General features: G+C 45.1%; 1 protein-coding gene across 1 annotated transcript in view; it reads left to right on the forward strand.

The window, feature by feature from the left end:
• MYPN (myopalladin) overlaps positions 1-12,131 on the forward strand; it is a 126,868-nt gene that overhangs the window by 109,939 nt on the left and 4,798 nt on the right. Inside the window, exons 13-19 of the mRNA XM_084841889.1 lie at positions 797-889; positions 5,512-5,733; positions 6,162-6,311; positions 6,539-6,618; positions 6,990-7,116; positions 8,801-9,008; positions 11,103-11,268. Coding sequence (XP_084698015.1) covers positions 797-889; positions 5,512-5,733; positions 6,162-6,311; positions 6,539-6,618; positions 6,990-7,116; positions 8,801-9,008; positions 11,103-11,268 — 1,046 coding nt within the window. The remainder of the gene's footprint in view (positions 1-796; positions 890-5,511; positions 5,734-6,161; positions 6,312-6,538; positions 6,619-6,989; positions 7,117-8,800; positions 9,009-11,102; positions 11,269-12,131) is intronic.

The raw sequence follows: 12,131 nt of genomic DNA on the forward strand, positions 1-12,131 counted from the left end.
GGGGTGTTCCTGGGGTCGGGATGGGGAGGACGGAAGAGCCTTTCCAACGCTTCCTATGTGTCATCTGGCCTCCACCCCCGCCCCACCCCGCTCCGACTTCCTGCGGCTAGACAGCCGAAATCGGCTGTCTAGCCTTGAATGCAGGGCAGCTGAAGCTCAGAGGGGAAGATCCCCTCCACGCTGCTCCTGCCCTGCATTGGGTAGGTGGTCGCCTCCGAGTTTGGAGGTGGCCACCTATCCTGATAGGATTGTGCCCTAAATCTATGCTATCACGCCTTCCTCTTTTGAAGTTACTACAAAATGACCAAAAGAAAGGAGAATTTAGAAAAGAAAACTTGTGTTAGTATGAATCAGATATCTTCTTATTAATACAAACGATAATCAGCCTTCAGGGCTGAACGGTTAAAAGTCCCCCCATCTCCATTACCAGAGAACGCTAAAGATTTTTGTTCTTTACCATTTATATGGGGAGAAAGCCCCTCGGTGCCCTTCCCCATCATGTGGGAAGGGACTGAAGATTTTTTTTTATCACAGAATTTGCAGTTCAGCTCCATTTTAACCAGTGGAGACTTTTCAGATGATGTCACTGGGATAAACTGCCTCCTGCTGCAACTTCTAAAATATTCTTGCTATCTTAATTATTTAAACAATACATGCCAATGCTAAGTGATTAATTTAATCTTAGGTTTTGTTTCACCTCTGAACCCCCTTCTGCCGCCTATTCTTCAATTCGTTAAAATTATGCCCATAACTGTCATAATAACATTTTCCTAACACCATTACTTCCCTCTACCAGAGAACAACCTATGATGAAAATCTGGCTCGCAGGCTTCAGGGACCAAGCAATGATACCCCAATCTTCAACTTTACAGCTCAGGATGTATCCAAGGTACAACGCTGTTATCCAACCATGTGTGCCTCATATGTAAATCTGATCACTAGAATTTGAAAATCTGACATTCAACTTCTGGCCATTAACATGGGGTGGGGGAGTTATATCATTCTTGACAATTGGTGTTAAGTATTATGACGTTAGCTAAAAGTGTTAAGAACAAGAAGGTTGTACTTCAAGGCAAAGCTGCTGTATAAAATATTATAAAGAAATTCCACATTCTAGACTGGGAACCTCCACTGGCTGGATTAGGCCTGTGGGCTGGAGGTTCCCCACCCCTGTTCTAAAAGGACATTACACCATTGGTTTGGTGTGTTATGTATTAGTTATTGCTTGTTTATTTAGATTCATAACACATTCTATCACTATCACTCAAGGTAATTAACAATATTTCCGGTCTTATCAATCCAATATTTTGAGTCACAATTGTCCCCAGTTTACAGATGGGGGAACTGAGACAGAAACAGTGATTCACCCCACTGAGTTGATTCACCCTTTACATTTTCAACACGGTAGAAAAAGCGTCCACTTACATGCAAAACAGGTTCACGACACTGCCAATTGTGAATGGTGCACGAGCATTTTAAATGCCCAGGTTTCCATGCAACAGGCACAGAAGTGATGACTGGGAAAATATTGGACTCCTACTTCTATGAGTATAGTAGGAAACCTGCCCATTTACACACGTGGTGCCACATACATAGTTTGCCATTTATTCTCAAAATGTAAAATGTGAATCAGCACTGAGTTTATGGGCTGAGCTGGGATATGGCCACTGGGTTTTGGAGGTCCAGCAGTTTCAATGCCTGTTTCTGACTGGCATTGATTTTAAGCATTTTGAAGGTACCAGAAGGCAGTGAGCATAGTGTTTGACTTTTTTTGGCGGAAATTATTACCATGGCATAAATACATTCAACTGGCACTTATCAGCAGCTCATGCCTTCCTATTTTTAAAAGCATTCTGTAACAACTATCAGAAGCAAGTAACTGAGATGGGAATTTGGCCCATTTTGTATAGCAATTTGCTGAGGCATGCTTCATGAAAGAGAAAACTAAACAAGGTGAAATTCTATAAGCCTAGATTTTGCCTGCCAGCTGGTCAGAAAGCATAGCTAAGGTAACCTAATGATCCTGAAGGTGATGTGACCCCCATCTAGTGGCTGAACTCACTACTTCATGAATATATCTTTTGCCACTGTATGAACTTAGTAGTATGATATTTTTAATGTCTACTTAAGGGTCAAATGAGATATGATACAAAAGATCTATAATTAGGATATCCTACAGCCTTAAAAATGAACAGTTCTGGGGAAGGACCACAGCACTGGGGAAGCGGGGATTTAAACCTTTCCCCCATTACATTTTCCTAATTAAAATTGGCCCACCCCCACAGCTATTTGCTCTGCAGGGGAAAATGCACAGGTATTATACAATTACCTGTATGCTTTTTCCCATCAGGCAAATAGCATTTGGGGGCGGGGGAATGGCTTTAATAAGGAAAATGGCATAGGGAAAGGGTTGAACTCCCTCCCCCAGTGCCACAGTCCTGCTTGAGTCTGGGAGGTCCTGCAACTGGTAGTAAATCTCTCAAAAATGGGGAGTTATGCGATTAGGATCTAATGCATTGCATTTTGTCAGGTGTAAGTTGTGCCCCAGGCCACTTCAGACCCTCATGCTGCTGACGTCAGAAGTGGTGGAACAGCAAGTGGGCCCCTCTACTATGCACCTATCTATATCAGGGATGGGCAGAAGGTAGATCTCCAGATGTTTTGGAGTTCAGTTCCCAGAAGCCCCTTCCAGTACGGCCAATGGTCAGGAATGCTGTGAGTTGAAGTCTAAAACATCTAGAGATCTACTTTCTGCCCATCTCTGACTGATATCAATGGTTAATATTTCACATGGAGACCACACATGCAGGTAACCATTTTGTGTGATTTCCCTTTTTAACTTGTTTTGAAAACCACATGAATCAAGCATCTTCACCTCCCCTTCTCCCACTGAATCAACTGGACTTCAACATGCATAACTTTGTCTGGATTGCACTCCATATCTCAAATTTCAATAGTGCAATTTTGGAGTGGAGCCAAAATTTAGCCCTCAACATAAGTAAACCTGAAAGCGCTTAGCTCATTTGCTGTGTATATCTTCAGTGGCATTGCTTCTTTCTTCCTACCCCCACCCCAAATGAGTATTACATTAATAATAGATAGAAATGAAATATTTGGCAGTAACAGAAAATTTTCACGCTAACTGCTATTCTATTTGGGGTATGTGGGGATTGTTGTTCGAGGGTTTTGTGTGTATCTGTGTTGTTGTTAGCATTGTATGCCATATTTAATGTGTTATGGTGGAATTTTCCACCCCTTATGTGCAACATGAACACCAATTTTTCACTGAAAGCTGTGCAGCATACATGCACCCTTCCTTAGACCTATACATCCTTACTTAGGAGTCAGTCTCATTGAACTCAGTGAAGCTCACTTCTGAGTAGTAGACGTGTATAGAATTGCACTCTTGATTATTTTTTAAAATATTTGATTTAAGGCCACTGTTTCCAAGGTTGCTGGAGAAAGCACATTGTCTTCCCTCAGTCCCCCAGCTCAAATATTCAATTGGGCTCCTGCCTTGTGGCCATAATCTTCCCACCACCACCACTACTACCCTGTGTGTGCACATGCACACAAACTCTTATTCACAGACAGAAGAAACAAACTCCAAGTAAGAACATAAGAAGAGCCATGCTGGATCAGACCAAGGGTCCATCTAGTCCCATGTTCTGTTCACACAGTGGCAGACCAGCTGCCCACAGGAAACTCACAAGCAGGACACGAGTGCAAGAGCACCCTCCTGCCCGTGTTCCCTAGCAACTGGTGTACATAAGCTTAATGCCCCTGGTACAGGAGGTAGCACGTAGCCATCAGGACTAGTAGCCATTGATAGCCTTCTCCTCCGGGTATTTATCTTACCCCCTTTTAAAGCCATCCAAATTGATGGCCATCACTACATCTTGAGGTAGTGAATTCCATAAGACGACACGTGCTTGCTGCTTCCTTTCATTCAGAATGGAGACTGCAAGCCTGTTCAGATGTTATTTGTGTGTTGTCTTCCCCACCCATGCACCTCCGTGGTAGTCTAGCTAGAGAGAAATCAGGGGCAAACCAGGATAACTCAGTTCACTGGTTAGCTTCCAGCTATGGTGAGGGGAGCAGGGGAAGGATATAGGAGTGGAATGCCCAAGTTCAAAACCGATTTGATGGTAGGATGTAGGGGTGGAATGCCCAAGTCCCAAGCCATTTGATCTCACCCCTGGTAAAGCCACAGGATAAAAATAATGTCTGGATGGACAAGCTTCACTGGAAATGTTCTGTTGCTTAATATTGGGGGCAGCCAATCACTGATGGAGGAAAAAATATCAAAGCATCCGCTGTGAGCTGCTTTGAGTGATTCCTATAAGATAAAGGTATGGCACAAATTTAATTACTTAGTTAAGAAACAAAGAAACTGAGTAAATATGCCCCTCTGCTGGCTTATGCAGAGAAATGGGGAGAGAGTCTTCGGGGCAACATGGATGATGGTATGTGGGGCAATGATGTAAGGAGATTCTGCCCCTCTTCCCCAAGCCGTCACAGACCAGGCATCTAGGCTGCTGCTATGGGAGAGGCAAATGGCACGGTTCCCCCATGTCAAAGGAAGGGGATATGTTTGTTTGTCCTATGCATGTCTACTCAGAAGTATGCCCTATTAAGATCAATGGGACTTACTGCCAGGTAAGTGTGTACAGGACTGCAGCCTTAGTCTCTGTGCATCCTGCTTTCCTGAAGCAGGCCAGGGACAAAGGAAAAGGCCTGGACATTCAGAAGAAGAACAGGAAGGAGGGGGATTTATCCTTCTCTTGGGTGGGGGAAGGCCCATTCTTTCACATTGGGGCTGTTCACACAACACGCTAACCCACACTCAGCAGTTGAGTGTGGGTTGTGTTGAACTGTGAGTTGTATGTTGAACTGTGGGTTAGTGTGTTGTCTGAACCCAGGACATTTTCCACAGGGTGGCTTGTTAACCATGCAGTGTGACTTATTTTCTCAAACAAGCCACTTTGAGAACCCACGGTTTGTTGTTGGCTTGTTCAGGGTGGTTAGCAAGCCACACTGCATGGTTAACAAGCTACCCTGGCTGCATTCAGACAGCACAATAACCCACAGTTCAACAAACATCTCACAGCTCAAAACAACCGACACTCAACCACTGAGTGTGGGTTAGCGTGTTGTGTGAACAGCCCTATTGTGGTGGGCAAAGAGCTATCCTGGGGTAGAGGCAATTGCCTTCACTCCCTGATGGATCCCTTCACACTGCAATACTGCCATGAGGCAAGCCAGCGGTGGGAGTCCTGACAGTACATCTGTCCCCCAAAAGGGGATAGTAAAGCTTTCCTATCTCACTCAGCGCCGGGCCACTCATTTTGATGGTTACTTAGTTTCTTATATTTGTTGAAGCTCAAAGAATGTTAACTTAGGGTTAGGATTGTTTGACACAGTGAGAGCCTCTGATTTAAGAGGATGCACGCCAAGAGATACTTAGGTTTCAGTGAGATACCTAGACTATCTTCCAATATTGTTTTGCAGGAATATAAAATTTCCAGCTTTGAGCAGCGGCTGATGAATGAAATAGAGTTTCGCCTGGAACGTACCCCAGTGGATGAATCCGATGATGAGATCGAGCATGATGAGATCCCTACGGGCAAGTGCATTGCCCCAATCTTCGACAAGAGACTCAAGCATTTCCGGGTCTTGGAAGGGTATCCTGCTACCTTCACGTGCAAAATTGTTGGAATCCCTATACCCAAGGTAGGTGGTATCCCAAACCCAGTGGAAGAGCATGGCTACTTCCCAGCCGTTTCCAGCATCAATGGTTTTGATCTTAAATTCCCGTGAATGGCACTGCTCTCACAGGATGCCCCTGCTGGCAGAAGGCAGGGTGAGGGCAGGTGATTTTTGCTGATGCCCCCTTCTCCTCGCAGCTCCCCGTGTCTCCCAAAAATCTGCTTTGGGGGACCCTCTGGAACAGCATGGGAGGTGGCACTGAGGGCTGCAGAAATAAGAGGGAATTGGTAAAACTCACCCCACCAGCAGGAGCCACTGGATTGGAGTCCCTTTCATGAACAGAAAGAGCCCTTCTGTTTATGGAAGGGCAACTCAGGATTCAGTGGGATTTACTCCTATGGAACCTTAGACACTGTGCTACACTAAGTCTTCTTTCATCACTATCACATCAGGTATATTGGTTTAAGGATGGCAAGCAGATTTCAAAGAAAAATGGACATTTCAAGATGAGCAGAGAGGGTGATGGGACGTGCTCTTTGCATATTGAAGCTACTACAAATGATGACGATGGGAACTATACATTCATGGCTGCAAATCCACAGGTAAGGACTCACTCCCCTTTAAAGGTGTGTTTCTTTCCTTCAAGTGTAAGAGATCTGCACAAAGGAACATAGTTTTGGAAGGTCCAGTTGACAAGTACCATTGTTATATTCTAGAACTTTCTTTCAGTCTTAAATCTGCAAGACAACAGCAGAGCAAAGGTCTACCGATGAAGAATGAATGACTGATGAATGAATAATGTTTCTTCTTTCCTGTATTGTTCTGGCAGGGAAGAATTAGCTGCTCTGGTCACTTGATGGTTCAGACTCCTCCACGTGGTAGATTATCAACAGCTAACCAGTCTCACAGGTAAAAGAACGGAACAACACCTGGGGCTTGATGTGATAGTGTGTTGTAACCGTGAATGCACTTGGCAAACCGAAGTTGTTGTGAGATCATCATCGGTGCTTAATTTCTAAACCAGCCTTCCCCAAACTGGCACCCTCTCCAAATGGGTGGGACTACAACTTCCATCATACGCAGCAAGTATGACCTGTGGTCATGAGAGCTGGAAATGACGGGAGCTGTATTCTAACACATCTGGGGGGAGGTGCCTTTTTGGGGAAGGCTGTCCTAAACTGAGACATGCCAGGGCCCATCCTTGCCTGGAGGCCACCTTTTCTGACATGGAAACCCCACCGACAAATCTCAATCCACATTTACAGGTTTTTCTCTTGCAGGGGAAGGTCCCGTATACCAGAAGGAGATAAGGAACCTGTACAGGAGCGCTTTTTCCGGCCATATTTCCTACAGGCACCTGGGGACATGGTAGCTCATGAAGGGCGGCTTTGTAGACTGGACTGCAAGGTACTAGGGTCAGCTGGCTTTCTTTTGCCTGCCTTGTTGCATAAGCATTTGCTCAGCTTTCTGAGAAAACGTGCATAAGTTTGTATTCCATGCAGGCTGGATTCAGGCTAATCAACTTTTTTTTAAATGATCATTTATGACTAATAATCGTTTAAGTTTGGCTTTTGTAGAAAATTCCAGACCACGGAAAATCATAGACTTGGAGGGGACCAGAAGCCATGAAGGCCATCTCCTCAAAATATGAATTTCCATCATCTTCCCTCTCCCCATCACCCCCCGCCCACTATATTAACTCACATAACCAGACTAATGTGTGACACATGGCAGAGAGTAGAAATGAGCAAAGTTTTCTCTACCAAAGAGGCCTGAAAAACAAGTGGCAGCATAACTGAAGGAATCAGAAAATGTATTTGAAGAAATGTATACTGAAGGTGACACTGTTCTTGATGTGATGTGCTACCCAAACAATCACAGGAGGAAGGGGACAGTGACTCAGTTCAGCCATAACAGGACACCATGCAAAAGAGCCACAGTGAGCCTTGTGCATTTCTTACTCCCCTTCCTTCTTCTTGCACAACAATGAGGAGGAGATTAGAAGTGTTTGTTTTTGCTTTTAAACAAACCACAGTTTCCCTTTATATACAAACTGTGGTTAGCTTAAAAGTAAAAGCTCCTGATCTTACATCTGCACAAGAGGCTGGTGGATTTGAACCTGAAGCTCCTCAAGGCTCAGTTATGTAGTAGGAATACATGATTTCTGAATTTCTATTGTCTGAACTGAGCCAGTCTCTCTACAGCCCACAATTTATCAATCTTTAGCATTGTGTGTCTGGTGGGTCCCCACCTCACCCACACCGCGTACCAGGTTCACATGACATGCCAACCTGCGCTGCAGCACAGGTATTTATGTAAACAACAGGTGCACATGCAGCATGCACGGTGGCAGGGGGAGAAGCCATGGTGGCTTCTTTTCCCCTGTGATCATCTGAACCTGGACAGAGAGAGGGAGAAGATGTGCAGCTGTCCCACACATAATGAGGAAGATGTATGTTGTATGCACTAAGGGGAATTCCCCATGTGAGGGTTAAATTTGGTTTTGGGTTAAATGGGGCTGTAACACTAATGTAAATAAAACCTACATCAGCTGAATATGTGTTCATTTTTTCTTCTACATTCTATCCCACGTTGATCCTGTTCACATGTGGCATACGTTTGCTCAAGGTCAACTTGTGTGTGAAAAATGCCTGAAATCTTTTGGGTACCTTCATCTTTAATGATGGGAAGCTGCTGTTATTCTAGCTCAGAGGTGGTCAACTTGTGGCCCTCCTTCCAAATGTTTTGTCCTACAACTCCCATGGTCCTTCACCATTGGCTATGCTGGCTAGGGTTGATGGGAGTTGTGACCCTCCAGATGTTTTGGCTTACAACTCCCATGATCCCTCACCATTGGCTATGCTGCCTCGGGCTGATGGGAGTTGTGGCGGTCTAGATGTTTTGGCCTACAAGTTGCCTACCCCTGTTCTAGCTGATCTTTCTAGTTTGTTTTCCCATATGAGTTATTGTAGGAGGGAGATAGACTAAAAAAGATGCAACAAGCAATGGATGGATGGATGGATGGATGGATGGATGGATGGATAAGACAGTCATTATATCACTTGCCTATCACTGTTTTCTCATCTGTTAGGTGAGTGGGTTACCGCCTCCAGACCTAATGTGGCTTCTGAATGGCAAGCCTGTATTACCAGACACCACTCACAAGATGCTGGTCAGAGAGACTGGAGTGCACTCTTTACTTATTGATCCTCTGACACAAAACGATGCTGGAATTTACACTTGCCTTGCCACAAACAAAACGGGACAAAATTCAATCAGCTTGGAGCTTGCTGTTGTAGGTAAGTCTGTTTAAAACATTTTAACCCAGAGGCTACATAATGAATCACCATGTCATGTCTATTCATCTCTGCACATCTTACGTTCACTACTAGAAGGTCCCGTTGGCAGAAACCGGGTCATATGAAAATCCTCATTGTCTGAACTGATTGTGTCCCATGGTGCTCTGAGTCAGGAGTGGGGGACATGTGCCCCCCCTCTGATGTGCTTGGACTCAAATTCCCATCATTCCTGGCTACTGGCCATGTTGGCTGGGGCTGATGGGAACTGAATGGCAACCACATCGGGGGGTGGGCAGGTTCCCCAGCCGGGTATATGCCTACTAGCCTCATCTCATGCCAGAAGGAGGGAGACCATCTTTGTGTGAAATTCTGTCTCTCTCTCTCTCTCTCACACACACACACACACACACACACACACACGAAGCAGCACTGGAGAATGACTGTGCTCACTCACACAAGCCGACCTGTTTACTCACAGAAGCCGACCTGTTGGCAAGGAGGAAGGGACGGGGGAATGCAGGCTTCTATGGATCTTTAAGGAGAAAGCTGTTGAAATCAAAGGCAAACTGGTTGGTGCCATCAGTCCTCAGTAACAGATGGGAAGGGTGTGGAGGAGGAGGAGAAAGGGAGAGCTTTTCTCTCTCCCTCCTCAACCTGCCCTGCTGTTTCTGAGAAATGGCAACAGCACTAGGCATGTTGCCTTTGATATAGCCCCCTTCCTCCTAAAGCTCCATCAGGAAACAAATGAGGAGTAAAGGTTAGGAGGAAAGGTATTAGCCCCCTTTCTCTGTGTGCAGGGCTATTTATTTTATATGTTTATTTATTATAACCATGGGGCTGTTGCCAGGCAACAATGGATACACATTTCCTAGTCATGCAGGAGAAGGCAGACAAGAGGGAGCTGGGGAGGAAACAGGAAGTTGGTGTTGCCTGAGGGGCAACATTTATGCATGAGAGGCAACCAGGCTGGGGACAATCCCCCTCAAAGCTGGAGAGGAGGAGAAGGAAGGCCAGATGCTGTTTGGCCCCCTTCCCTCTGTCTGAGACCTGAGTGGGAGCCCTGGGCCAAAAATCCTGTGCATCCTGTTGAGCCTTGCCATGGCATGGCACCATCAGTTGCGGCATATGCAGCCACACTCACTTGTTCCTCTTTAAACATCTTGTGTGTGTGGTGTGTTTTTTAATTTCAATTATCTCATTATCATGTGAGATAACAGACCTTCTCCTGGTGTATGGGAATGCCAACACTTATATGAATGCTTTCATCTACCAATATCATCTGGAAAAGCCTAGCTTTGCATGCTCCCTTGGCTGGAGGTGTGGCTGATGGCAACCTGGAACAGGGCTATTTCTCTGTTAGAGTATTTTTGTGAACTCCCTCCCCAAAGAAGCCTAACAAACCAAGTCCTTGTGTTTTTTTTAAAAAAAGCAGTGCGGTCTTTCCTGTTCTACCGAGCCTATGCAATAAACTGATGTTGCCAATTTAATGTTGTTGTCAACTGATTAATTTTAATCATCTTAATATCAACTGGTTGACATAATTGTACGCACCTTTTTAGAATCTTATGTAACCAGCCTTGCACTTTTTTAATTTAAGGAAGACAGGATATACATTTAATAAACAAGCCAATAAAATCAATAAGAGTGCAATCCTATGCACGTTTAGACAGAAAAAAGTCCTAGAACTCCCAGCATTCCCCAGCCAGCATGGCTGCCTGGAGAATTCTGGGAGTTCTAAGACTTTTTTCTGATTAAACATGCATAGGATTGCACCCTAAATCAATCATGGGATAATACATCCAAAGCCCGTTCCATTGGAGGAAGGGAACCTTTGCGTACAATTCCATATAGTGATACGAACTGGGCAGGATGTAAATGGGGCTAAAATTGATCATGTTTTTGCCTTCCAATTTCAGCAATGTCTGTTAAGGGTGAGAACTTGTATCCACTCTTCCCCTGGCTCCTGCCAACAGACAGGTCTTTTTTTAGGGTGTTCCAGAAATTCATTTTGAATTCTACTGTTTCCAGTGGCAGAATGCAAGTCACCAAATAAGACCAGAGAATCACACCAGCATTGTCTTCCCTTTTTTCCAGAAAAGGAAGTTAAAAAGGCTCCAGTGATACTGGAGAAGTTACAGAATTGTGGGGTACCAGAAGGGCATCCAGTCCGACTAGAGTGCCGAGTGATTGGAATGCCACCCCCAATCTTTTATTGGAAGAAGGACAATGAAACCATCCCTCCCAACAGAGAAAGGATGAGGTAGGCTTAAGCATTCCAAAAATGGGCTGATACATCCCCCCTTTTCACACCTGAGAGTCTACAGGGGCGGCGGGGGGCCCTCTTGCACAGAAAAGTTCATTTTGTCTTGCATTAGACCTAAGGAACACAGGGATTATGTCATATACAGTCAGGGCCAGAAATATTGGAACAAGGATAACTGTTTTGGCAGTTGGCCTCTGTACACCACCAAATGGAGCGAAGTCAGGACTGTCAGCTGTAATTCAAGGGGTTTGACAAAAGTGGGGCACGAACCATTCAGGAAGGATAGCCAGTGGCATACACCCCCCGCCATCATTGGTGGCTCATAAGTAATGGAACGAATGGCTGACAAGCAGCTGCATGGCCAGGTGGCCTGTTTCCTGGGTACCCCATGACCAATCAAGCAGATAAAAGGCCTGAAGGTGGTTCTGAGTGTTGCATTTGCATTTGGTAGCTGTTCACTGGAACTCCCAACATGAGGTCCAAAGTGGTGTCCGTGCGAGTGAAGGAGGCCATCATTAGGCTGAGGAAACAACATAAATCCATCAGAGAGATAGCAAAAACATTGGGAGTGGCCAACACTACAGTTTGGAACATCCTGAAAAAGAAGGAATTAACCGGCAAGCTCAGCAACAGCAAAAGGCCTGGCAGACCACGGAAGACAACTAAAGTGGATGACCACAGAATTCTGCACATGGTGAAGAGGAACCCTTTCACAACATGTAGGCAGGTCAAGAATGCTCTTGCGGAGGTAGGCATGTCATTGTCAACATCTACAGTCAAGAGACAGCTTTATGAATGTAAATACAGAGGCTTCACAACAAGGTGCAAACCATTGGTAATGCTCAAGAACAGACAGGCCA

This window comes from Heloderma suspectum, chromosome 3 (assembly GCF_057233095.1).
Source record: "Heloderma suspectum isolate Gila_16-S chromosome 3, 16-S_ref, whole genome shotgun sequence".
In the NCBI taxonomy this organism is placed as follows: Eukaryota; Metazoa; Chordata; class Lepidosauria; order Squamata; family Helodermatidae; genus Heloderma; species Heloderma suspectum.